General features: G+C 41.5%; 1 protein-coding gene and 1 long non-coding RNA gene across 3 annotated transcripts; one reads left to right on the forward strand and one right to left on the reverse strand.

Annotated features, from left to right (window-relative positions):
• Positions 1-153: 153 nt before the first annotated feature.
• Positions 154-9,672, reverse strand: LOC142420447 (uncharacterized). The gene is made up of 3 exons (XR_012778743.1): positions 9,092-9,672; positions 8,850-8,953; positions 154-5,648 (listed from the first exon to the last, which is right to left on the reverse strand). It is a non-coding gene; the product is annotated as an uncharacterized LOC142420447 (long non-coding RNA).
• A 507-nt stretch (positions 9,673-10,179) lies between these two features.
• Positions 10,180-23,872, forward strand: CNOT11 (CCR4-NOT transcription complex subunit 11). 2 transcript variants are annotated; one of them, XM_075524363.1, is made up of 7 exons: positions 10,180-10,828; positions 11,590-11,754; positions 15,975-16,127; positions 16,685-16,887; positions 17,640-17,842; positions 20,801-20,897; positions 23,530-23,872. In XM_075524363.1, the coding sequence occupies exons 1-7, from the start codon at positions 10,195-10,197 to the stop codon at positions 23,725-23,727; spliced, it is 1,653 nt and encodes a 550-aa protein (XP_075380478.1). In that variant the 5' UTR covers positions 10,180-10,194; the 3' UTR covers positions 23,728-23,872. The 2 variants fall into 2 exon arrangements, with proteins under 2 accessions (XP_075380478.1, XP_075380469.1); XM_075524354.1 differs by lacking the exon at positions 23,530-23,872 and adding an exon at positions 21,453-23,485.
• The last annotated feature ends 1,485 nt before the right edge of the window (positions 23,873-25,357 follow it).

Genomic DNA, 25,357 nt, shown 5'->3' on the forward strand with positions numbered 1-25,357 from the left:
GTCAGATCTGGCTGGAAAGATTAATGGTCAGAAGTTGATGGGGGCAGGGAAGGGGGCTGATTTGATAGACAGACAAATAGACAATGTGATTGCATCAGTCTCGTTTCCTTAGGAAACTGGGCTAAAAATAAAAGGCTTTATTTACCCCTGGGAATAAAGCAGAATGTCTCTCACATCTTTACAAAACATTTGTTTCTATGTATACTTATAAATAGTCAGGATGGGAGAGGAAGTTTGCACTGGATTTTGAGTGGAGAATTAAAAGGAAGAGCAGGAGGTGCGTGAATTTCAAAACCTGGGATCCTTTTAGACAGACGACAGCACAGCAACGAACGCAGGCTCTTGTACACCAACGCCACGTTACCCATGTGTATACATTGTTGGCCTGCAAACCAACTGCCCGTTGGGCAATTTTTCACACTGCCACAGAATGAATGCACTTCTGCACTGATGATGGATGATGTGCTTTAGACCAAATCCTTCATGCACTTTGAAGTCAGCAGACTCTCACAGGTGTAAGGGAGCAACACGGAAATTGCTATATTTGATCGGATTTGTGGTCTAGAGATTCCTGTCTGACAGTGACCAAGACTAGCTACTTCAGAGGAAATACTCCCCAAAAGGGTCTCATCCATCATTAATAGATTGTGTAAGCTGAAGAAGCACTTATACTAGATATTTTTGTTATCTTTGAAAATGTCATATGCCTCCTTACAACCTTGGCCTCGGTGACAGTCTGTGGCAGTAAGTTCATTTTATGCACGCTGTATATAAAATGCTTTTTGTTAACAAGATTTGAATTTACTACCTTTCGGTTTCATTGAACAGGCAGCATTGCGACTTGGGCTTTTATAGTCATACTTAACAGGAGAAAGGTTCATACAGCAGGAGCCGAGGGGGACTTCCCTCATAGTGGGCTGGCAGAATAGAAGTGGCTGTATCGTCCATCTCCTTTGCTTTTGCACTACCTTTTAGTTTTTGCTTCAATGGCCTATGCACGGAAGTCCCTTCTTCCTGAGACATGCTAGAATTTCCATTACAGGGATACTTTGCAGTCCCAGCAATCCCTGCACTAAAGACTATGTAAACATGTCACTAGAGGCAGTCCTCGTCCTGAAGAATTTAAGTTTAAAATATGGAAGACCAGCACAGTCTGGGAAAAACAGATACAGTACACCGTTGGAAGATAAGAAAAGGAACATATATCTTGCCTGCAGGTGTAACTGGGGCTCTCACTAGGACTTAGCCTCAACTTGGCTTCAGACTTGATTCTCGCTTCTCCGGGGGATTCAGCACGGCTTTAGGGATGGGACTGATCTGTCCTAACTTCGAGGTAAAAAATGAGACATCTGAACTGATCATTCTATAATCCCTCCACGGTCACCCAAGAGAATTAGGTACTTCCAGGAGACCATTCATGTGTCCTACCTTAAAAAAAATTATAACAGCCATTTCTTCTGTCTACAATTATATGCATCTGAGATTTCTTCTCAGACTGGTTTAAAACCCATGCTCCACTCTACTGCTTTCAGCAGAGTTACTCATTACTACCACCATCTATTCAAGATAGACTATTTTTCCCATTTCCAAATTTGTCAACCAAATGAAGATGGTCTTCTTGATCATCTCTGTCAGTAGTTAGAAGTCAGAGTTTCTGATATAGGAAAAAGTAGAACTTTACTTACATTTTAATCACAAAACATGTGCCCATGCTTGTCTTAGGTACTTTATTTGTTAAATAGCTTTGAATTTCTTAGGTAACCTCTGAGAATCGTGTATCTTAATTTTAGCCTAACTTGCACACTGGGAACTACTACTAATTCAAAAAGCATCTTAGACTTACACTATTCACTTACACTAATCACTTACATATTCTCCGAAATACTCTCATGATCTTGAAAGCAAAGCACAGAGACTGGAAAAAATATGAACAAAATGGTAATCAAAGCAGATGGGGGTTTTTTTAAGCTCAAAATCAAAAACCCTGTCTAATTATACTCAACTGCAATAAAGTCTGAGTCATGACTTGTCAGATGATCCCTCTTGGTTGATGTGGTTACAAACCAGCAGCTGCACATTGGGAAAGCAAGCAAACTGAAGACCTTACAAAAGCATGTCTTCCTTGTTTCCCTGGTCCTTTGTTTTTCTCTCTCTCTCTGTATTACCTTATGTTCAATCAACCCATAGGGCAGAAACTGTATTTCCTAATATCTTGATAGTGTCATGCACATTTACGTTGCCATACAGACAATTGATCTGTAAAGAATATGAGTGATGCTGTGAAAAGGCAGAAGGGTAAGGTTAATACTTGAGGTAAACTTGACTTGTATTCGTTTGTTATAAACACTCCCTGAAAAAACATGTCACAGCACTGGCAAAAGAAGGTCTTTACTTATAACACAAGGAAAATACATGGCTGGTGCAGCCTGGCAATGCTGCTGTTAGTTTTATGTCTGACTAGCCACACATGCAGGCTAGTCAGGGCACTGTATGGCTGCTTCACATCCTGCTCATTGACTTCTCAGAAACCTCTCCTGAAAACTTCACTCTCCATAGGATGCAACTACTGAGTTATTCATCAAAAGGGAACTGTTATTTTATGTTGATGTGTATGTTTGCTGGTTTCATTTTTCTTTTTTGTGTTTCTTAGTCCACCCACTTAGCCTGAGTTAGGGTGTCCCATAACTCAGCTATCTCCTATCTAGAGGGCATCCTTGGGCAATTTACGTCGCTATGGAGCTAACGTTGCATTCTCTGACAGCACTGACTGGATCTGGATCATTAATATCTTCATCGTGACCAGGGCAGATAAGCAAAGCTGCATCTGGATACAGCGATTTTGTGTCTTTCCCTTTTATTTTCTTGTACCAAGGATTATGGCTTGCTTGTTTTAAGACATTGAAAATTATGCACTTCTAATGTGGCTGATGGCAACAAACAGATTGCGGGTGAGGTGGGGAGACTTGTGGAGTTTTTTTAGTAGACAGATACTGTGTTGCATTTGCCTTGTCTTTGAATCACATTAAATATACACACTGTTAAAAGGCTATTGAAATGTTCAAATGTCAGTGTTTCAAATGAAAATCAATAGCATGCTATTAGGCTCATTATATTGCTGTTATGCATCATTAAAATGTATTTAAAAGCTTTCAGCATAAAACAGGAGATGGGATGAATAACAAGACACTTTGAGGACGTGCAGCATACTTAGAAGGCAATAAAGAGTCGGGCACAAGAGAAACTTTGTAGGTAGTTGGAAAGCAAAGAGTTCACTGTGTGTTTGAAACATATGGGAACATGAGAAAACCAGTGACGCAGAACCCTGAGGATACAAATCAGTGGAGCTGCACCACTGCTGGAGGAAAACAAAATCGTCAACTATTTTTAAAGATACTTTTATAAATGGGTCTTTGCAGTTTGAGGTTCTCTCTTTGCCTGGTCTATATATATCACTACACCACAATGCTCAGTAATGACCCTAAAAATACTACTGACATTTTGCCTTCTTGCACAAAAGGATTGTATCAGGTCCTGAAAGCACATTAAAAATTAGCTTTTCCAAGCATCTTTCTGGTCAAATGTCAACGTGGAAAAGTGTCACATCAGCAGATACTCTAACCTACTTCTTCCCCATCTGAAATAGATTTCTAATGAGAAACTTTTGGTTTAATATTTAAATATGTGTGTATGTTTATACATGAATAAGTGCGTACATATACAATTATATACATATGAAAGAAAGAGACCTTCCTTACTAAATTTCTGAAATTATCTTTCTACAGGGAAAGAATGGAAAGAAGTGACTCTCCTAATGGCTGGGAGTTTAAACGGGCAAGAGGGACAACAGATTTCCAGTCCCTACACACATGTATTTTTATGGTTTTATATCCGATTGTCATTGAGCACATGCTTGCCTTGTTCCCGGAGCAGGACCAGAACACAGACCACCGTCCTGCATCTCACCAAGCACACTCTCACTAAAACCATCAGAGCCTGCTTTTGCTCCCTTTCCCTTGCAGTGAATCTTTAATCCCTGTAAACAAAGCAAAGTAACTTCAGCCAGAGGAGGTGAACACTCCCCTCTGCTCCTAATAGCCATAGCCTAGGCTGGAGTTTAAAACTCTAGAGGCAGAGGAAGAAAGAGAACCTGAATCTCCCATTTCCTGGACAAGAGCTCTCTAATCAGCTCTGAATTATTGAATACTCTTTCAGAAGGTGGATTTCAAATTTGTAGCTTAAGCATAAAGTCCTTCCTCCTGCAATTTTATCTGCATAGGTGAAGATTCAACTGAAATTGATTTTGGATGAAAACAGGAACATAAAGCATAAATCAAGTCATCAAGCCAGGGAATGGAAATAGTGCCATTTGAGTCAGATGTGCGATTGCATAGCTCAAATTATAAATGCTGAGTGCTCAAATTAAAGTTCACAGTGAAGAGTTCCCGAGCAATGCATATACTGAATGTTTTCACACAAAACACGTGCTCAGCTATTTTAGAATTACAGATGGATTTTTAAAAAATCCCTGCCTGATTAAACAGTAAGAAAAAAGGACAAATGAAAATATTATTTTGCTTCAAATCATTTTTTGAGGAAAAAAATATTTCAGAGTTATCAGGGAAGGGTTTCCCAGTCAGAAGAAGGGTCTACATAAAGATATATATGCAAATAGCCATACTGTATGCTGCTTTTATGTGCCAATATGACCCTGATGGAGTTTCACCATTGATTTTAATTGGGGCCAAAGCACCATCTCTTCTGGAAGTGTCTAACACTCAAGAAACCAAGTGAGTGGACAAACATTAATTTACATATGCGAGCATCCACCATTTGAAAACTGGCTTAAAATGCAGAGGTATCACTAAAATTCACAGTAGTTAAAGAATTCAGCAACGAACATGTTTACTTCTAAGCCACCGAGCATTCAGCACTTATGAAGCCATTCATGCTATGATATTTTTGGTGTTTCTTAAGTGCTCTTCAAGCTGTATCCAAGAATCCCTTGGCATCTTTGAGGTCTGACTAACAAGTGAAGATGCGTTCTCATACAGTTACTCAGGAAGGCTTTTAGGCATTGTTAGCCTGCCAACATTGTTGATTACTCCAGGAATAACAAAATCAGTTTCTGCATTGGTGGTCCCATCTTGTGTTTTGAATTGAAGAGATGAACTCGGAAGAAAAACATGCAATAGTCATGAGAAAGATACACATGAAGAGATGCATACAAAATGCACCTACTCCTTCCTCTTTCTGATATGTTGGTATTTAAAATACACTGTAGATGGGATAGGTCACTTAAGTGATTATGGAAGGGAATTTGTGTACAAGAGAGGTCTCATGAGAATAAACAGAACAATCTGGAAGTGCTTTAATTTCCCCTTTGACTTTAAGGTGTGATTTAATTTCTTCCCACTGTGTCTGTCCCAAATGAAATGTGGGATAAGAGATATGCTGGTGGGAGTTGTTTCCTACGTATTCAGCCTCTTTGCTAGAAGAAACTCAAATACTTGCTCCAGATCAAGTCAATTTAATACGTCTTCTTTGCCACTTTTTCTTTCTCCTTCCAAATGCTGTCTTTTTCTATTGCTCCTTCATTAGTAGTCTTTTTTCTAGTGCCCACCATGCAGTTCATGTTCCTTGGCTGTCATCTAAAATACAATAGCAAACAATAACATAATAAATTTTAATAAGGAAAGAAGGAGAAACAACTTCTACAGTTAAATGACACGGCCTTTCCCTTAGCTCAGGAAATCAAATCAAATCAAACTGAACGTGCTCCTTTGGTCATGGATCTAATTTTCCAGCAACAATTACAATTTATCAAAGGCTGGTGTTCATTTAAATACTAAAACAATTGCATCCTAACAGTCAAATAATTTGTAAAGGTTTATTTGTATTTGCAAAGGGTTACCTGCCAAGCTAGATTGTCTGTGTCACTTTTAGTTTGGAATCCGTGCATCTGTATTAGCATTTATGAGCCAACAGGACAGAGTTAGACAAGGAGACTGAGAGTCTGTAATTTAAGTATAGCCCCAATCTCTTTATCCCTCTTTAGGAACTCAAAGCATGATTTTTACTGAGGTTCTTACTCAAACCTGAACATAAAGAATGACGGGTATATTTTATGCTTTTATTGACCATTTAATAGCTATTCTACAAGCCATCTAAAAGAAATGGAATACGCTCAGCCTGGTCCCAGAGGAGCTGTTCTGCAAAGGCAGAAAACTGAACCCTTCCCTTTACACCACAAGACTGTGCTGCAGTGATGTATCTCTTGCGGAATCTGACCCACCCAGACCCACTGAGGTAGCTGAGGCCCCAACCTTCCTCCTTGAGTGTAATGTGATCCATTTCAGAAACCAAATCTGACTGAGAACTCACGTATTTGAGTCTGCACTAGTATCACATACTCTTGCTTCTTCATTACAGAAGTTTTGAGTCCAAGAATATCCAACACACTCACATGCCCACAAAATATAGCACCCTGTGCAGTTACAGAAACCCTCTTTTGCAGCACATTTACTACAATTCCTGCCACAGGAGTAGTTTACCCCCATCTTTTTCTCAGATTTCTCAGTTTTTTGCTACCATGAAATGGCAATCTGTTTTAAAATCATCATGACTTTAGAATCCCCTTTGTCAACTGATGCTTGTGCCCATCCCACTTCCTATAAAGTACTCCATCTTCTAAACTGTTAGCTTTCCTGCTGTGACCAGAAACTTTTTAATTTGCATAGAATAATTTCAGAGGGCTGCATTAGCCACATACGAGTCACACAATTTTTTTGCTATCTCAGTCATTGGGGAAACTTTTTATTGCTCTGAAGTCCATTTCTGCAATTCTACATCCATTATTCCAGTAACTACATTATCCAAGAGTGGCTTACATTTCTGAATTTTTTAGGAAAAGAAGAGGCAGCTTTCTCTTTCTAACCATGCTTCTTCTTTTTGCTCTGCTATCTTCAGCAGTTTGTTATTAGGAGCATGCTGAACAAAAAAGACCACCTGGACAGAAGCACCACAGGTCTATTTGACTGTGGATTAGGACCCAGCAAACCATCCCTCAATTTAAGGCACAATTTTAGGCGTGATCATTTCTAACCATAAACTTCATCCCAAAAATGAACAAATACAACTTTTGCCAGTACATCAGAAACAGAAAATCTGCTGATCAGTCTGAGGTCAACGGATGAGCACCACATACAAAAGCCTCAAGGAAGGAGGCTATAGGAGAAAAGCTAAATTAATTCTTTGCATCTCTACATGGGATCTTGGAGAAGTTCCCAGACAAGAACCTTTACTGATGGGGTACAAGTGAAGAGAACTGTCTCACAGTGAAGTGTTAGTAAGAGATATGAAATGAAATGCATAAAATGAGTCACTATTCCTCATCAGGATCAGATGGGATTCACCCAAGAGATTTTTATCAGCTGAGGGATGAAGATGCTAAACTATGAACTGTGATGTGCAACCTGCTCATCAAAATGGTCTCAGTATCAAAGAAATAAGGATGGCAAGTCTGATACCAATCTTTAAAAAGGCCATGGAGATAATCCAACAAACTATAAGCCACCAAGTCCAATTTCTGTACTGAGAAAATTGCATGAAACTACAGCAATTACCAGAACTTGTGTGCACAAAGGTTGGAATGAGGAGTAACCCCCGTGTGTGTGTAAAGGGACGGATGATGCAGTCTTCCCGGGTACATGCTAAGTTTCCTGGTGAGAAAAAATCATTCAGGACTGTAAAAACAAAAACTGGCAGGAAGGTGCTGCAGGAGATTTTCGTAATATTAAATGACTGAATTAAATGGCAGTGAAAGCAGATATTTGATAAATGCAAAGTAAAATACTGCAATGAGGGTGGGGTGGAAGGGAAGGAATCCTTCCCTTTTGTAGTGGTGGGTGCTACCTATCTATTCCCGCTGAGGAAGTCATCGAGGCCAGTTCTTTTGTAGTGTCAGGTTCACGGCTCAAAAGAGCAAACATGAAAAAGGAAAAGAGAAATAAACAGGACTCATACTATAACTGTGTATAAATCTATAGGACACTCACAGCTTGAACACTGGATGCAAGCTTGGTCCCTTCTCAAAAAGGATACAGTAGAAGTAGAAACGAAAGAGAACAGCAGCAAGGATAGCAGAACGAGGATGCCACAGAAGGGGACATGACCTTAGAGAGAAACAACTGAGGTTAAGACATGTTAAGAGATGCACAGAATGATAAGCAACGAACAGAGTGGAGAAGGAAGTACTGTTTTGCACAGCATGGTTCCTAAACTGCAGAACTCATTGCACGCCAAAAATATAAATGGGTTCATAGAGCACTTAAGTTGAGCTCAAGGAAGAAAATTTTCATTGGGGCTGGGAATCACAACAATGAGCATTCAACCTTTGACTCGGGAAGTACCTAAATGGCAGATGGCCAGAAGCCAAGTGTACACTAGACGCTTCTGCTAGCAGTCACGGACAAGACGCTGAGCTGGATGAACATCACCCTATGTTTTTGTGTACAGTTATGGACACTTATAGCCACAGCTATGCACACGAGTTTCTTTCGTTTAGACCAGTCAATCCTATCAGGAAAACTTAGTTTCACTTCAATAAGCTATCACTCTCTGAAGTCTTTTTCACCTTCCCAGTCTATTACAATAGTTTTTCAACCCCACAGAACCAAACCTCTTTCTCTGACAGGAACAGAGAACTACAATTTCTCTACAGGTCAGCAAGACAGAGGGGAAGACAAAGTTGGCCTGTTCTGCATATCCTCAGCTCCTCTGTAAATTGAAATGTTTTCTCACGGACCGAGCATTCAAGTCAGCTGACAAAGTTCATCTTTCTACCTACTTACACAGAAATCCATATGCGTTATGAGGAACCTTCTCCCACAGAGTCTTCCTCTCTGAACTACTGAGCCTTCCCATTATTTGACTGAAGATATTCAATGTCTTCTCTCTATGCATCACAAGTAAGGGTGGAAAGCTCTTGTTTATGTCCATGCTTTCCCAAGTTCTCCAGCTAGCCCTACCGCACACCGACACAGATTACTTCCTCAGAAATTTGCAATCCTTTGATCTTCTTCCTAAATCTTACCATAAAAGCCCTCGCTGCAGTTGTTAGTAAATTCTGAATTGGCGCAAACCTCCAAGGACTCCTTTGTTTCCTTGAATCCACTGGCCAAGGCAGGAAGCTCACTGGCATCCTCTTCCATCTGCTTTACTATTCTAGCTGTGTATCTTGCAAGCAGACCTCTCCCTGCGATCTAGTCAGCTGGTGAGTAGCTGTTCTATCAACAAGGCTTTCAGATCACACCTCACATGGCTGCAGACCCTGTTTTTCCCCAAAGTCATCATTTTTTAACATCTGTATATGTACGTGAAGCCTTTACACCTGTCAGATCTTGGTTTCTTTCCCATCAATAACGTGAATTAAAGAACACATCCGTTAGTTGGCCTGTACTCAGAACACTAGCTTTCAATTCGTATTATTTTGGAAGCTGAATCCCATCTCTTACGGCAGCACGGCTAACTAGAAAGCCAAGGTCTCCTGGGCGGGGTGACTTGGGAGGAGTACCGATACTAGAAGGATCAGACAGCAGAAGCAGGCTCTGCTCCCAGGACTTTCCAAGCCCTTCCTCTCTCCGCACGCACCACAGAAAGCTCTGCCTCCAGGCCATGCCCGATCTGCCTGGGAGCTGCTGTCCCCCAGGATGCTCTTCCGCACGACGAGCTGGCGGAGCACACCGCCGCACTTGACAGCGACGTTCCTCCACCCCCGACTTCCAGCCACCCGCGCTACGGCAGCTCGCTCTCCTTCGGCTCTGCCGAGAACCCCACCCGCAAAGCGGCGAGCTCTCAGCTGCGCGGACCGGGCGGGCACTGCCCTGCAGGCCGCCCCTTGGGCAGGGCGGAGGTGGGCCGGGCGCGGAGGTGGCCGGCACCCTTCCCTTCTGTCACCACCGGCAAGGCCGGGCTGCCACGGCCGCTGACGGAAGACGGCCGGGCCGGCTCCCCGTTCCCGCCGCTCTCAGGGATGGGCTCGCCCCGCCGCCGCGCGCCGCCGGGCTCCCCCTACCGGCCCCAACGGCCACCGCGCCCCCGCCCGCCCCCACGGGAGCGCGCGGAGCCCGCGGCGGCAGCCAATCGCCCGCGGCCGCCCCGCCCCCGCCAGGCGGCTCGGGCCAATCGCGTTCCGCGATGCGGGAGCGCGGGCCGGAGGGCGGCTCCCCGCCGCGCGGCCAATCGCCTGCGCGCCCCCTCGTCGCCCCGGCGCCGAGCCGGAACGCCCCGTCGCCTTACGGCCGCGCCGTAAAGCGGGGCCGGCGCGACAGCGCGCGGCGTGACGGCAGCGGGGAGCGGCGGGGCCGGGCCGGAGCGGGCGGCGGCGGGCGGGGGCGGATGCCCGGGGGCGGGGGGAGCCCGGCGCCCGGCACTCAGGTGGGAGCGGAGGCGGGCGAGTCGGGCGGAGCGGCGGGCGGCGGCGGCGGGCCGGCGGGCGGCAGGATGAGCCTGTCGCCGAAGGAGCTGTCGAGCCTGCTGAGCATCGTGTCGGAGGAGGCGGGCGGCAGCACCTTCGAGGGCCTCTCCAGCGCCTTCCACCACTACTTCGGCAAGGCCGAGCACTTCCGCCTGGGCTCCGTCCTCGTCCTCCTGCTGCAGCAGCCCGACCTGCTGCCGAGCCCCGCGCAGCGCCTCACCGCCCTCTACCTCCTCTGGGAGATGTACCGCACCGAGCCCCTCGCCGCCAACCCCTTCGCCGCCGTCTTCGCCCACCTCCTCAACCCGGCGCCCGAGCGCGGCGGCGACGAGGCGGAGCGCACGCCGCTCTCAGGTGCGTCCCGCCGCCGCGGGGCCGGGGCCGAGGAGCCCGAGCGCGGCTGCCGGGGCAGGAGCTGGGGCAGGAGCTGGGGCAGGAGCTGGCGGAGGCCGCGCTCAGCGGCGGGGCTTCGGCACCGCTGCCCGCCCTCGGCTTCCCGCCGGTGGCTTTTGCGCTTTCCGGGGTGGGAGGAAGCGGTGGGAGTCTTCCCTTCGGGGCCGGCGGCTCTAGGCTTGATGTCGGACAGGCCACTTGCTTGGGCCGCAACGCGGAGTTTTTGGGAGTGAGCCGTTACAAGAACCCGGGGGTAACAGGAGGCTTTTGCCACCTCTGGAACTGTGAAACAAATCGCTTAAAGAAAGACGTAAAACACGCTTTCCCGCTTCAGTAAATACGTGCGTGACAGCGATGGGTAGATCCGTTTCTAAAAAATTAAAACTTACAATATGAATTGTAACATCTCGTCATATTAAATAGCTCGCTAGTTGTCTAAATTAGAAAACATGTAAAGAAACAGTTATGACAGACTTGGCATCAGATGTTGCATGTTGAGACGCATCATACCCATCGGTATAACATTGTGTTTTAGATCACCTCAGCAGCTGAGCAGATCACGGTTTTGTATGTATTCCTGAAGACTCCTGGGTTGCACTGATCTTGCCATAAATAACACGTTAGCTTGCATTTTATTTTTGCTTGTTTTACGTGAAGCATATGGAAACCATTAATGCTGCTGCCTTAAAAATCGGGGATTGTTTTTCATTGTGTCTCCGCAGGCTTCTTGCCTCCCATAACTCCTCCAGAAAAATTCTTTCTTTCTCAGCTGATGTTGGCCCCCCCTAGAGAACTGTTCAAGAAGACTCCTCGGCAGATTGCTTCAATGGACGTGGGGAACATGGCCCAGTCAGTGGATATCAGTGGGCTTCAGCTGGCATTAGCAGGTAAGGAAGATTTGTGGCTGTGGTTCAGTTCCGAATGGAGATTGTAACATGGCTATGAGTGACCTGAGAAATGTTCTTGTCTATCCTAAATATGAAAAAGTTGAACTATGCTTTAGGGTCTTCAAGCCCATAGAGAAACTTCAAGCAGAGATTACGCCTTAACTGTTTTATCCTACCTAACAAGCAGCTTTTTCAGTATATATGTCACTGCCTTAAACGTGAGAACATTTTGCAAGTACAGGAAGATTTTCATCTAAAGCTTTGTGGGGGTTTTTTTTGGGTGATTTTTTTTTTTTGGGTGTATTTTTATCCCTTTTCACTCTTTGCAGTGTTTCTAGTATGAGAGAACATAGCATAACTGTCACACTGTCACGTACCGGTACATCAGCTGCAGCTGCCAAGTTGGCTATTAGAATTATATCTTCAGTTTTATAAAATAAAGTCAGATCTTGCAGCGTTAGCTCAAGAGTGGGAAGGTGGTCTACTTGTACTGGATTGAAAAGAAAAGCAATCTGATGCTTATCCTTTGACAGGAGAAAAGGAGCAGGAACATGATTGTTCTGATCACGTTGACTGATGAGTCACATCTGGAGCTAATCTGAAATAGAAAATATTGTTGGGAACAAGGAACCAGTTTGGACAGCAAAAAATAGTGGTTTTTTCCTAGGTACGTGCAAATGGACCTACTTGCTTGAAAACTGACCGTCCCACTTCTATATCTGTACAATGTGGTTTACTGCTCTGAGGTCAGGCACTAACTAGGCTTTCTCCATCCTGCAGTTGTATCTTGGTATCATCGTTATTTCTGTAGAATCTGTCACTGGCTTGTTCACAGTGTACAAATGTCCTCCGGTGTCCTCCTCGGCTACTATTTCCAGACTGTGGGATCTTTTGAAAATGCAAATTGAATACCCTAACATACCTTCAAGGGGGAAACAAACCCTTCTGGTTCTTGTTCTGTTCATCCTGTCTGTGTTTTCTAGAATACTTTTGTGAATTCAGATTTTGTGAAACTTCAGGTAACTTGTGATTTTTAGCATAAGGCATATGTGATGCCTTGAAGAAGCCTGGAGTTTTTTCATTTGTTTTTACGTGTTTTCCCCTTGGTACTGTGTTTGCCTTCTGAACGGTTTGTTCTCGTTAAAAATAAAACATGTAGAGAACCTCAAAACTGTAATTGTATGGATGGGTACTCTAGGCCATGCATTTTAGTTTGTCCTTTATTTAAAACAGAAGATGCTGATGGCTCAAAGTAAAGTATATATTCATTAATGGGGCTTTGCAAAATGAAGCCCTGTAAGATGTGCTTGTATCATTATTTACACAATACAGTAAATGTGCATAATTGCTTACGAGCAGTTGTAAGAGTTATGTAACAAAACAAGCTGCATCTGAAAAAGCTTCATGCTGTCTTTCTCAGGCTTCTTGCTGTAGCTCCCCAGAATAAATGTCTGCTTTCTATTCACTTTCTTAGAAGATAAATCTTTTGCTCATTTTAACATTGTGATGCTTCTTGACTGTCTATTTGTCATGTTTCAGAAGGTCTGTGAATTTTTTCCAGTATATTTCTCCTAATTATTCAATATGCAGGATGAAGCTGTGCTGCTCACAGTGCATAAATACTTGTATTATGGTGCTTAGTACAATGTTTCAGGGGTTGCATTTATACCCTTTCCCCCCACATTTCATAGAACATAACAGCTGTAAGACTTGGTGGCCCTTCAACATTGTGGTCCCTGAGATGAATTCAGGGCTATTTAAACAGGATGATTTTGACTTGCTTTAGAATATACCTGCAAAATCAACTTAAATAATCTAGCATTAATTTTTTTCAATCAGTGTATCTATACCAATCCTTTTTCTGTAAAGGGAGGAAAAAATACGTGGCTTGTCTTCTGAACTTGAGCAGATTGTGACAATTCACTTGCAACTGTATTGGTAGTTTTTCTGGGTGTGCTTTTCTTTTGTTTGTTTGGTTTGGTTTGGGTTTTTTTCCCCCCAAAAGTAGAGTGTTGGAATAGAGCATCTTGGAAATGCGTATTAAAACTTGCTTTGTTCTGTTCTTCCTTTGGTCTACAGAATGTTTATTGAAGCACCCATCTCTTCCTTTAACTTGGTTTTGTTCATCTGGTGTGTTACTGTTTTAAAAAGTAGCTTTCTCCTAGTTGCAGGGGTGGGTCTTCTGGCAAAGTGCTCGTAACTGTTTGCCTGCTGACCCTTATTTGATTTAAGAGTCATTGACCTGTATTAAAGTTAAGTTTGTAATACATTGTAGAGCTTCCCTTTAAGAATCAAAGATAGTTTCTTTTTACCTGTAAAAAGAAAAAAATTAGCTCCATAAGGGAATCTAAGTGATTGTTTTCAGATTAATTTTTTTCAAGTTAAATGTCTTGGTTCAAGATGCTATGTTCTTTCCTGTTAAAGCAGCATGTTCTAATTCTCGCTTCTGCTTACCTGAAACTGTTGATCCAGGCCTAATTCTTGAAGCAGTGTGGGTGAGCTTTTGAGCATCAATACATATAACTAAGGGCTCATGCAGACTTCTAAAATCAGTGATTGAAGGACTGTATCTTAAACTTTTCTATTTCTAATTAAGCATCATTAATCATTTGAGATTATGGGGATACAAACACATCAGTGATTTACTTCTACCAACCGATAAATTTAAGTTCTAGACTGTAAATAAAAAGACTGAAAAAAGATACCCAATACCTTTTCCATAGAACTTCATTTGCTAAATCAACCCTTCTGTTCAGTGGCTACATGAAAGTACTTACAAGCTGGAGTTTGAAACAGTTTATGAAGTAGAAGACGTGTTTCATAAACCAGCTCATTTGGACTTTGACTTTAAAATTGTTTTTTTTGAAAATAACTGAAAAGTATGCTAGTTGTTGCCAGAAAAACATACCCCGCTGTGCTGCTTCAGTGAGCATATATGCAAATGTTTGCATGATCTGAAATAATTGGATAAGGTAGGACAGAAAGCCAAAAAAGAAATTAGCAATGGGTGGTGCTTTGTTTTGATGATGCTTTTGTCACTCACAGTTCTGGCATCTCGTGGATTTGGTTGGAGTCATATGAAATGGTTCCTATGCATGGGAAGCTGGGAAGGGTCAATGTGGTTGCACAAAAAGGAGCAAGCACACTTTGCTTAGAGGTGATAGGGACAGTACACTAAATCTGACAGCACTGCACTTAATTAGACAGGAAAAGAAGTGGTCTTTAGTTTCACATGGAACTTTTTCAAGGGATTCCTTGTGTGGTACCAACAATTTTGGACTTCAGATTACTTAAGGCTTAATGTGCTGCTTAATGTTCTCTGTTAAGGGGGTGGGTAGGGAAGGAGTGTCAGGTGGTGTTCTGTAGTGGGTTTTTTCTGGTTTTTGTCTGTTGGGGTTTTTTTGCCAAAGCAATAGAAAACATGATCTCTCAAAATAGTACAGAGAATATAGAAGATCAGCCATTAAGTCTTCAGATACAGAAGAGTGATAGACTGTGATAGAAGAACACCTAAAATCTGACAATGCAAGTATTGAGCCCCATAGTCTCTTCTTGGCCAGTTTCTTCAAGTCTTCAGTTAAACTTAATATTATTTTTATGTAACTTGTTTATGTTTTGTAATTTGGCCTTTAAAGGGATGCTTTCAGCTCCTCTCAGGTTTGCTTTAATGACGATGTATGTAGAATCACGTAACAATTAAACTCCATCTTTTTCCACACAAGCACTTGCTGTAGCTTGACAGTGAATGCAAAAGTAGTTTACACAATGCCACTGAAATGTGTTGGATAAATTTGAATAGCTAACTTCAGGTCTAGTATGACTGTTATCGTTGTGGAGTCTGTGAATGTATCTCTGCAGATTTTTCACTGCTCTGCTCTGAGAAGTGATTGCAAAACTAGATACAGCATGTGAACTCTTTCATGAGTACCATGTGAATCTACTAATGTGCTTTCAGATGCAGATTACATCAGTTATGTATCTTTTCTAAAGTCAAGACTATGTTTCAGATTCATTTCTATTTCTTCTTTGTCTTTGCTGCATGCCTCTGTCCCTCGCCTGTCAGCTGGCGCTCTGAGTACTAACCGCCTGACACAGTACTAAATTTCATGTTGATGTTATCTGTTTTAAGCTAGCTCTTCTCTAAAGCTGATTGTTTCTCACTACTTTTAGTATTCCAGGCATCTCTGTTTCAATTTTATGCTTTAATATTATTCTTTCAGAACGTCAGTCCGAGTTGCCAACACAGAGCAAGGCCAGCTTCCCCAGCATTCTCAGCGATCCTGACCCAGATTCTTCCAACTCTGGTTTTGACAGCTCCGTTGCCTCCCAGATCACGGAAGCCTTAGTGAGTGGACCAAAACCTCCTATAGAAAGTATGTGCACTTTCACGTCTTTGTTTCTGTAACTCATGACATGCTATGTTGTTATACTTTTCCAGATGAAATGTAATGTAATTCAGAAGTATTTTCAAGGTATGAAATGGCAATGAAGATGAATGAAACAGTACAAAACTTTGTCAGGCTGTCTCCAGATCAGACTCCATGGTGTTCACATTTCCAGGCTTTTAAAAATCTGGATTCTGTCTTCAAGCTGTTACCTGTGTCCTCTGTTGGCTAAAACACTGGGTCTGATGCCTCTCTGATCTTAGTCCCCTAAGATCTGCATTGACTGGGAAGCAGTTACTGTGGAAGGAAAAAAGACCATAGAATCAATAACTTAATGATCTGAATCAAGAGGAAAAACAGGCTGATGTAACAGCATCACTAAAAATCATAAATAAATGTTTTTCTGGGAGGCAAATAAGATTGTAATGCTGTTCTCAGTGTTATAATAGCTTAAAGAAATGGGGGCTTCAGGGGTTGTCTTTTTGTACTGATGTAAAACTGAATACCTGAAGCTTAAAAAACATTTCATGTTGTTGCCATTTTAGGTCACTTTCGACCAGAGTTTATTCGACCACCGCCTCCACTCCATATATGTGAGGATGAATTGGCATGGTTAAATCCAATAGAGCCAGATCACACAATTCAGTGGGATAAGTCAATGTGCGTTAAGAACAGCACTGGAGTTGAGATAAAAAGAATCATGGCAAAAGCTTTTAAAAGTCCCTTGACTTCCCCACAGCAAACACAGGTAAGGATCATGCACTTCTCTGTCTAAAATGATTTTCTAACAAGCTGTCTAACTCACGTATTTTAGAAAACTTGGATCACTTTAATTGATCTGTGTTTGGATTCAGGAAGCTCCAAGGACTTTAAATTGTAAAAACCCAAGAGTTTTCACCTGGGTTTGTATGAATAAGAAAGAAATCTTTAAATTTCGTATCATTGACTGGACATAGTTACAGTTGATCAAAAAGTGGCACCAATATTTTTCTGCATGGAAAAATCTTCTTATAACAAAGTTGTTTGTGCTTCTGTGGAAGCTTTTGATAAGTAATTATTTCAGAAATGCCAACACTGATTTCCCCCCCCCCATTTGATAGTATTACCCCTGATTTCAGTGTGCTTTTTTGATAGTCATTATGCTAGCACTATAAAATATCCTTTATTTGCAGAACTTTTTCTGACAACAATGAACTCGAAATTGAGGTTTCTTTCTGCTGGACAGGAAACTAAAGAAGGCTGAAACTTCTCGTGGTTTTTTTCCTCCCTTCCTTGCCACCCACTGATGAAAGAGTACTAAATGCCTTATTAAAGGTTTTATGGGCACAGTTGCCTTTACATGGAAAATTTAAAGTATACCTCCAGTCTCTTTCAACAGAGATGCCTAAATCTAAGTGGTTATCATTCTCCTGTAGCTTAGATGTATTATAGCAGTTTCTTCAAGCAGTAATGTGAATAGTTAAGAAAAAAAAACCCATGTCTTTTTTTTTTTCTTTACAGCTCCTTGGAGAACTGGAAAAGGACCCCAAGCTTGTTTACCATATTGGTCTTACTCCTGCCAAATTGCCAGACCTGGTTGAAAACAATCCTTTAGTAGCTATAGAAATGTTGCTGAAACTGATGCAGTCTAGTCAGATAACAGAGTATTTTTCTGTCTTGGTCAACATGGACATGTCCTTACATTCAATGGAAGTTGTAAATCGGTGAGTACTATCTCAAATCTAAGAAGGTTTCCTTAACTATATAAAATAAATACCTGAACAGTTATGAAGTGATTGTGAGACTGGCCACAGGGCTGTATTTGGATGCATTCCAAAGACTACCCAAAGTAACAGGAATTGAAGAAATGACTAGTCAGATTACAGTGAAGGAAAAGAGTATCGAACTGTCATCATTCCGTTTTCAATTTCTCTATGCTGTTTGTGTTGGTTTGTTTTTCTTAATACTCTTTTAATAATAAGACTTAGTGTGCTCTGATTAATCCTGCAGAGGAAGAGAGTGCTGTGGATTTGTTGCTTTCTACGACTACTGGACTGTCTAAGTCTGTTTCTTTCATAAAGGCTTTACTTGCTTTTTGTGTAGTTCCTTATTGGTGGTGCATGTAGTTAAAGAAAAAACCTCTTATTTTAGTCCAGACTAAGTTTGCAAAGTTAGCTGTGGGTTGGTAATAAAGAATTGAGCTCTCTAACGTCTTCAGTGCTAAGTTCAGAGAATGCCGCCAATTTTTAAGTTCCTTTTTACAGCAGTGCTATTTTAAAATATTACTCTAACGTTACCAGCTTCCTATTAGCAGTAGCAAAGCTGCAACTTAACAGGAAAAAACCCCACAATTTCCCAGCAGAAAGATGTGATGGTGGAGGCATATATATTACATTTTATATTAATTATTTATAATTTTATATAAGTAAATATTCTGTTTTAATAATTTTATATTAATTATTTATAACATACTATATTTTACTGTATTAGGTATGGTAAAAAGCACGTTTCTTGCACAGGTGCTATGCTAGTTAATCTTTCAGTCCCTGCTCCAAGAATGGAGAGTCTTACTCAAAGAAGACAGTTTTACTCTTTAATATTAGCAAAGTGTTTCTACTTTGAAAAGAATGGGGAAATACATATTGTGTTGTGGGTAACTTCAACTGGAGTTGATAATTACTAGAAAATCATTTTATCAAACTGTTTGATATGTCCAGCTCAAAACACTATTTAAAATGGCTATCACTTAAGGGAGTCTGTCACTGCAATCTATAGTACGCCTAAAGTTTTATTCAGACATCAGGTTCCTGGTTAATGTGTACATTTCACTAGCAAGTACACGTCCTATGTCCCAGGAAGCTGCAAGGTTAGTTACTGGCCTGCAAAATGACCAGTTACTAGATGTGTACGGTTTTGTCACTGTAGTGACTGTCACTCCCTCTAATGGGTCACAATCCAGCCATGCCCGATGAAGAATTCACGTTCTTTTCTCATATCTTAAAAATTAGCCTCATCTTGAGCTTCTGTCTTCTCTTTTTCAACTGAGGTAGCAGTTGTGTTTTATTAGGATATCTGGAAATGTTGGTTTTGATCCTTCTTGAGGTATGCTTGTGTGGAAGATAAAGACTACAGTGGGACAAAGGGCAGTTGTTGTGAGAATCCCCCACAAAAAGTTAATGCCACACAGCTAATCTGCTTAAACACAACTTGCATTCTTGATGCAGCTTAAGTGGACAAAAGGTGGCATTATTAAATAGCCATCCTGCTTTACGTTCATGCCCTGTCTTCATTGGGAATAACTTCTGCATATGGGTACAACCCATGTTCTTAACAGAATGCTAGCCCCTTCAATGGGAAAACTTTGCAGACAGCTAATCCCCACAAACTACAAAAGTACATCTCTCCCACTTAATTTCTTGGCAATGATTGAATGTGAAATACCAGATCAGCCTTATTCAGCAGTCTCTTTCCAGCAGAGTTGAATTGCACCTTAAGTATCATTTGAGGAAAGAAACATTTCTGAAATAAATCCCTCCCTACTGGTGCAGACTGACAGCAGTTACTGCCCTGAAGTTGGGCTAATGATCACAACATGCAGAAAGAGTGGTAAGAAAAGAGCTTTTACTCCTGTGCAGGATAGCTACACCACCAGTCAGGCATGCTGGTCTCCCACAGCGACCAGCTGTGGAACAACTGGTACCATGGGAACAACTTTTCTCAAACTGCAAAATGACTGTCAGTGCAAACAGGGAGACACTGATTTTTATGTGAAATAAGACAAAAACTTGAAACTGAAATGTCTAAAACGTGCACTGCTTTCCCTATTGCCTCCCTCCCCCCCACTTGAGATAGGACTGTGATTAGAGTTACTTTGGTGAAATTCTGTTGTAACTTTATGGCAGTTCTATGTTTAGTGTATGTTGTTATCTTGAGAGCGCTGTACTGCTTTTTCAATTATGAAACAGTGGCAGCTCAAATACTTTAGTAGTCAGTATTGTTAAACCACAAGTAGGTGTGCTTTGCTGTTAATCCTAAAATATACACTAATACCAGTCTTTGCAATAGTTCTCTAATTCTTCTGTAGCAAGAAGCTTCCGAGATTATTGTGCATCTCTAGTTAACATTTTCATCTAGTCAGGGTGTCTTTATTTGAGCTGTAGATACTAGTATTGTTTCAATTCCTAGGACTACAATTTGGATCTGAAGGAACTAAGGAAACTGCTCTTTTGCTGTAACAAAGGAGTTATTCTGGTTGTATACTTAAAGTTTGAGTTCAGCATCTAGATTCAGTACTTGAAATTCAAATATGAATAAGCAAAACTGTATTGCAGTGCTTATTGCAGAAGAATCTTGGTACTTGGACAGCTTGGGGGCTTCATCGTAAATTGTAAACTAGTATCATTGACTCATTTGTGTAATATATAGCAAATGTTTGTAGGTGTGTCAAATATACTAGAAACCAATCTAACTGAGCTTCTCTACTGTGTCAGAGTTAAAAAAGTTTTGGACTCTTTATTAAGAAATTTAAATGATTAGAAACATGTCTGTGGAAGCTGTCAGAAATCAGCTCTGTATGACATGACTGGGAATAAACTAGTATCACAGGTCTAACTCATCTGTTTTGCAATGCAAGTGCTAGATTTATGGCTACATAAACCGCTGGATGTTTTTAATTTGAACAGGCTTACTACTGCAGTTGATCTCCCTCCTGAATTTATTCATCTTTATATCTCCAATTGTATCTCCACCTGTGAACAGATTAAAGACAAATATATGCAGGTGAGTATGTTAGTAAATTGGTTAGGAAAAAGGGTCCCCTATATTGCTCTGTGTAATATGTGCTGAGATTTTATAAGGCTGATAGCATTAAGTTATTCTGTCCTACTGGTTCCTTATTTCAAAGGCACAATTTTTTTCCTAACACACTATGCAGTTCTTTATAGTGTTTAACAGATGTTTCTTCACCTTTTTATGAGACTTCACAGGTAATTACTGTTCCCTGTTTTTCTGTAGACATAATACACTTCTCCCTGGCAAAACTGCTGGTTTACGTGACTCGGGTCCTCACAAGCAAAAGGTTTATCTGTCATTCAGTGTGCCTTTTCTTCACCCCCAGTATTAGTTGTTTGGCTTCTGCTTAGTTTGAAGCTTCAAGTTTCTTTTCTGTACAAGTTTGCCCACCACTTCCAGACCTTTGAGGTGATGTTACAAAACTCACGTGGAAGTCTTGCCCTTCAGTCGTGACTATTACTGACCTACAGCAGCTTGCAGATCTCCTTAAAGACCTACATTCTGTTTTCTGTCTTCCTAACACCATACTCTCTGCTTCCCAAGCCTGTCATACTTCCTCAGTACCAGCATGCAAGTTGTAGCCACTTCAAGGATCTTTACTCCCTGGGGAGGTTTCCACGCCTTTGGCACACAAGTTTGTCTACACGCTGTGCGAGGTACTTCTGTCCTAAACTGATCTGTTGGTTTCACCAAGTGCCCAGTAGAACTTGTTTTCCTGGATACGTCATTGGTGAAAAACAGTTCCATGTTCAGTTACCCAAAGCTTTGTGAATCTTGACCAAGTCCTGCCTCAGCTTTTTCCTCTCAGTACTGAAGGACTGCAACCTCTTTAGTCTCTTGAAACAAGGCAGCTGTTCCTTTTTCTTAAGCTTTTCTGCTGTCCTTCTCTAGTGCCTTCTCTAGCTGTACTTAAACTGCAGAGACGAAAATTGCGTGCAGTACACAGGATGTGGGTGCAATGTGGTTTTAGATAGCAGCAAAAACCCCTCTGTCTTGTTCCCAGTACCCTACCAGATGATGACTAACAATTTGTTATCTTTTGGTGGCTGCTGATGCTTCTCTCCTTTGGGACTCTGCCAGATAACACATGGGTGGCTTGATCTGTGACCTGCTGAATAGCTGTGCCTATTACAGAATAGGAAAATAGCAGCAGACCTGGGCTGCAGCTGACAATATGCCCACAGAGTGGGACATTGTGCTCAGAGGGGCTGCTGAGAGCGTATAGCAGCTGTGCTTCAGGCACATGGGGGACAAAAAAGCACAGAGGGTCAAGGAACACATACTGATCACCAAGTAGCGTGAGAAGCTTGTGAGCTCTAACACTTGTTAGTACTGTATATGAGGCCTTGCAGCAACTGAGACACAAGATGTTTTCTTGAAAAGCACGGTACAAAAACACTCCTATTGGAAGTGAAAGAGGCACAATCCTCGGAGATTGGGAGTCAGCCAGCATCTTGCATTTGTATTTTCGTTCCGAGTTCCATGTTCCTCAGTTATTACTCTTGTGTTGCAGAGAAAACATGTGATTCCTTTTGATTGCAGTGAAGGAAATAACTTGTTCAGTTTCGGAATTTTCTTGGTATAGGTAGCAAATTTTGCACTAGTAAGCTGAATTTCTGTAAAAATAGTTGATAGCTTATTTTCAGTGTCAAATAACCTAAAATACTTTGGACACTTAATCTATCAAGTCCCCTCAGTTCTGTCTGATAAACATCGTTCATGTATGTAGTTGCTTTTAGAGAAAGGTTTGGATTCAACACTTTCTCACGCTGTGAAGTATGAGACCGCTTTAATGATAAAGCAAGATCTGCTTTTGTCCTTGAGGAAAAATGTACTCTGTATAAAGCAGACAGTTAGTGGCTGGATCTGTGTATGACAAATTTTAGGTGCCATTCCTAGGTCTCCCCAGCTCCCAGTGTGCTCTACGAGGTGTTACCGAAGCAGCCCTTAGGAAGGAGAAACACTTCTGAGATCCCATCTTTTCACTGGCGTAGGTGGAAAAATCACAGCTCGCAGCCATGAGCTCTGAAGTGTTGTCTTGGATTAGGTGTGCCTGGTACTGTCTTTCCTTCTAAGATAGAGCAAGAGGGTCATGTGCTAATTCAGCGATAGAGCACTTCCCACAAAGCAAGTTTGGGATCAGTTCTGCTGTTGTCACTTCCCAGCTGGAATGCCTTAATCATGTGGTGACTGGGGAATTTTGAGATGTGAAGCTTGTTCATTTTTCTTTATGGTGTTATTGTAGAAGATAAGACTAAGCAAGAGGGGTGACCCTGGTGATGACATCATCTTGGGCTATGACCCCTTCTCTCCAACTTTATTCAGAGATTACATAATAAATGAAGTACAGTGCATATGTAGATCTGGTGCTTCATTTGTGCATGGGACTAATCTTGAGAAAGCTCCTGTATCCTGAAGTACTATAAAGCAGAGGAGTCCATTTTTTAAATACAGTAGCAGTATGGGAGGTAGAAAAGTATGGGCAGCAGGTACAAAGCTTGGGAACAAGATTATTACTGAAGCTAAATTGCTCCTGAAATGCCTCAGGGCCAACAGTCCTTTAACTGACTTGGTTACAAACATTTATTTGGATTATGAAACTGTATCTCTTCTGTTTCAGAACCGCCTGGTACGCCTTGTTTGTGTCTTTCTTCAGTCTTTAATCAGAAACAAAATTATTAATGTACAGGACTTGTTTATAGAAGTGCAAGCATTCTGTATTGAGTTCAGTCGGATACGAGAAGCAGCTGGCCTTTTCAGATTGCTGAAGACACTAGACACTGGGGAAAATCCATCAGAGACAAAAACATCAAAATAACCACTGTGTCACTGGCAACCCCCCCCACCAGTGTTCTACACCAATTACTTGTATATTTTAAACTTAAATCACTGGATTAATGATGTAATACACTATAAATAGCATTTTATGCATTTAAACAATAAATAATGCTTTTTCTGATACACATGCTTGAGTTTGTGAAATGTGTTAGGCCTTATACTTTTGCTGGTTTTGACTATGGGTTAAGCTCTGTACGTCATATGCATATCCTGAACTACAGGCTCTAATTCCAGAGGAGAAGCAAATGATACTTGCCATTTCCCAGCAAACTTAAGTATTAATCTGGCACTCACTGTCCTTGTGTCAAAAAGTCAACTTCTATCAAAGTAAGTAACTTCAGTTCCTGTTTGCCCTTTCTTTACTGTGCAAGACCTTCTAGAAGCTGGATACAACTTCTAATGATGCATGCTGTTTTTAGTGAGTAAGAGAAAGTCTGTCTTGATGCCTAAAAAAAGCTAAAGGCTTATTGTTACAGGGCAGAAACAAAGTGTTGGGTGCTGTAGGCTCAGAGCAGTACTCTCTTTTCAAGATTGCTGAATTTTTCCAGAATACTGGCCTCAAACCATCAGTAGTTGAAGTACCACAGCTATTTCATGCTTGTGAGAATGTTTCACTGAGGAAAGATGGTCCCGTTTCTTCCATAAAAATCCAAGTCATGAGCCTCTTCTCACTTCAAGGCTTGCATAGGCAGTTGCTCTGTGGATACCAAAATTAAAATAGCCTCTCCCTTCTAAAGCATGGTCAGAGTACCATTCAAGTGTTGGATGCCTGTGTTGGGGAAACTGGGGAAGGAGTCTGCTGAAGTATTATTTTAAGCTGAGTGGTAGAATAGCTGCTGTTATTTAAGCCCTGAGACTAAAAAGGAAAAGAACTTGAAAAGCTAGCTAGTTCTAATTTAATGCTGCTTGATAAATGAAAGCTGTTTTAAATCTGCATCTGCTTCTCAAATTTTTATGAAGTGCAAGATCAATAATGCAAGGTCAGACTGCCTCTTAGCTTTTTCTTTCCAAGTAATTTAAGTTGCTAAATTGCTTGGATTGAAAATCCCATCGATCTCTCATCTCATGCAGCATAACCTTTTGGTAAGAAGTCCTGTGAGAAGTGTTCTCCAGTCATTAGGGGTTAGACTTGTATAGCTTCCCAGAGTTAAGATGTATTAGGCCAACTAAAGTAGTGTTTATTTAAGGTCTGTTCCAATTCTGGACATTCCTTCTAAAGGGCATTCCAAGATGTGTGCTGTAAGTCATTGTTAGCAGCAACAGTTAATCTAGCTTGTGCACTAAATTTGTACCTTAATGCTTTACATGCAGTAAAGCTGAAGTACAGTTTGACTATCTTCTATAGTTTTAGGCTTTTGCTTGGAACTTAGTTACTACAGCTTATAACAAAGTAATAGCGATTGCAATGCCTTGAAGCAGTAGTAATCTACCTTATGATTTTATGAATTATGTTAAAAGAATTTAAGCCTTGCCAAAAAAAAATGTAGGTTGCTACTGTCATGCTATAGCAAAAGCCTAGCTGTTCTGCCTCTTCACAGTATTTGCTTGAGTTGTACTGACATATGTAAATCCCCAATCCCTGGATTTGTCCTGTAACTAAAAAAAATTAT

Source organism: Mycteria americana, chromosome 1, assembly GCF_035582795.1.
Source record: "Mycteria americana isolate JAX WOST 10 ecotype Jacksonville Zoo and Gardens chromosome 1, USCA_MyAme_1.0, whole genome shotgun sequence".
Classification (NCBI taxonomy): domain Eukaryota; kingdom Metazoa; phylum Chordata; class Aves; order Ciconiiformes; family Ciconiidae; genus Mycteria; species Mycteria americana.

Excerpts from the sequence above, each read along its gene's own strand:
- CNOT11 (XM_075524354.1), top strand. The coding sequence starts at position 10,195 with ATGCGGGAGCGCGGGCCGGAGGGCGGCTCCCCGCCGCGCGGCCAATCG. Across the intron at positions 17,843-20,800 it reads TCAATGGAAGTTGTAAATCG|GCTTACTACTGCAGTTGATC; the intron begins GTGAGTACTATC and ends TAATTTGAACAG. Across the intron at positions 20,898-21,452 it reads TTAAAGACAAATATATGCAG|CCTGTCATACTTCCTCAGTA; the intron begins GTGAGTATGTTA and ends CTGCTTCCCAAG.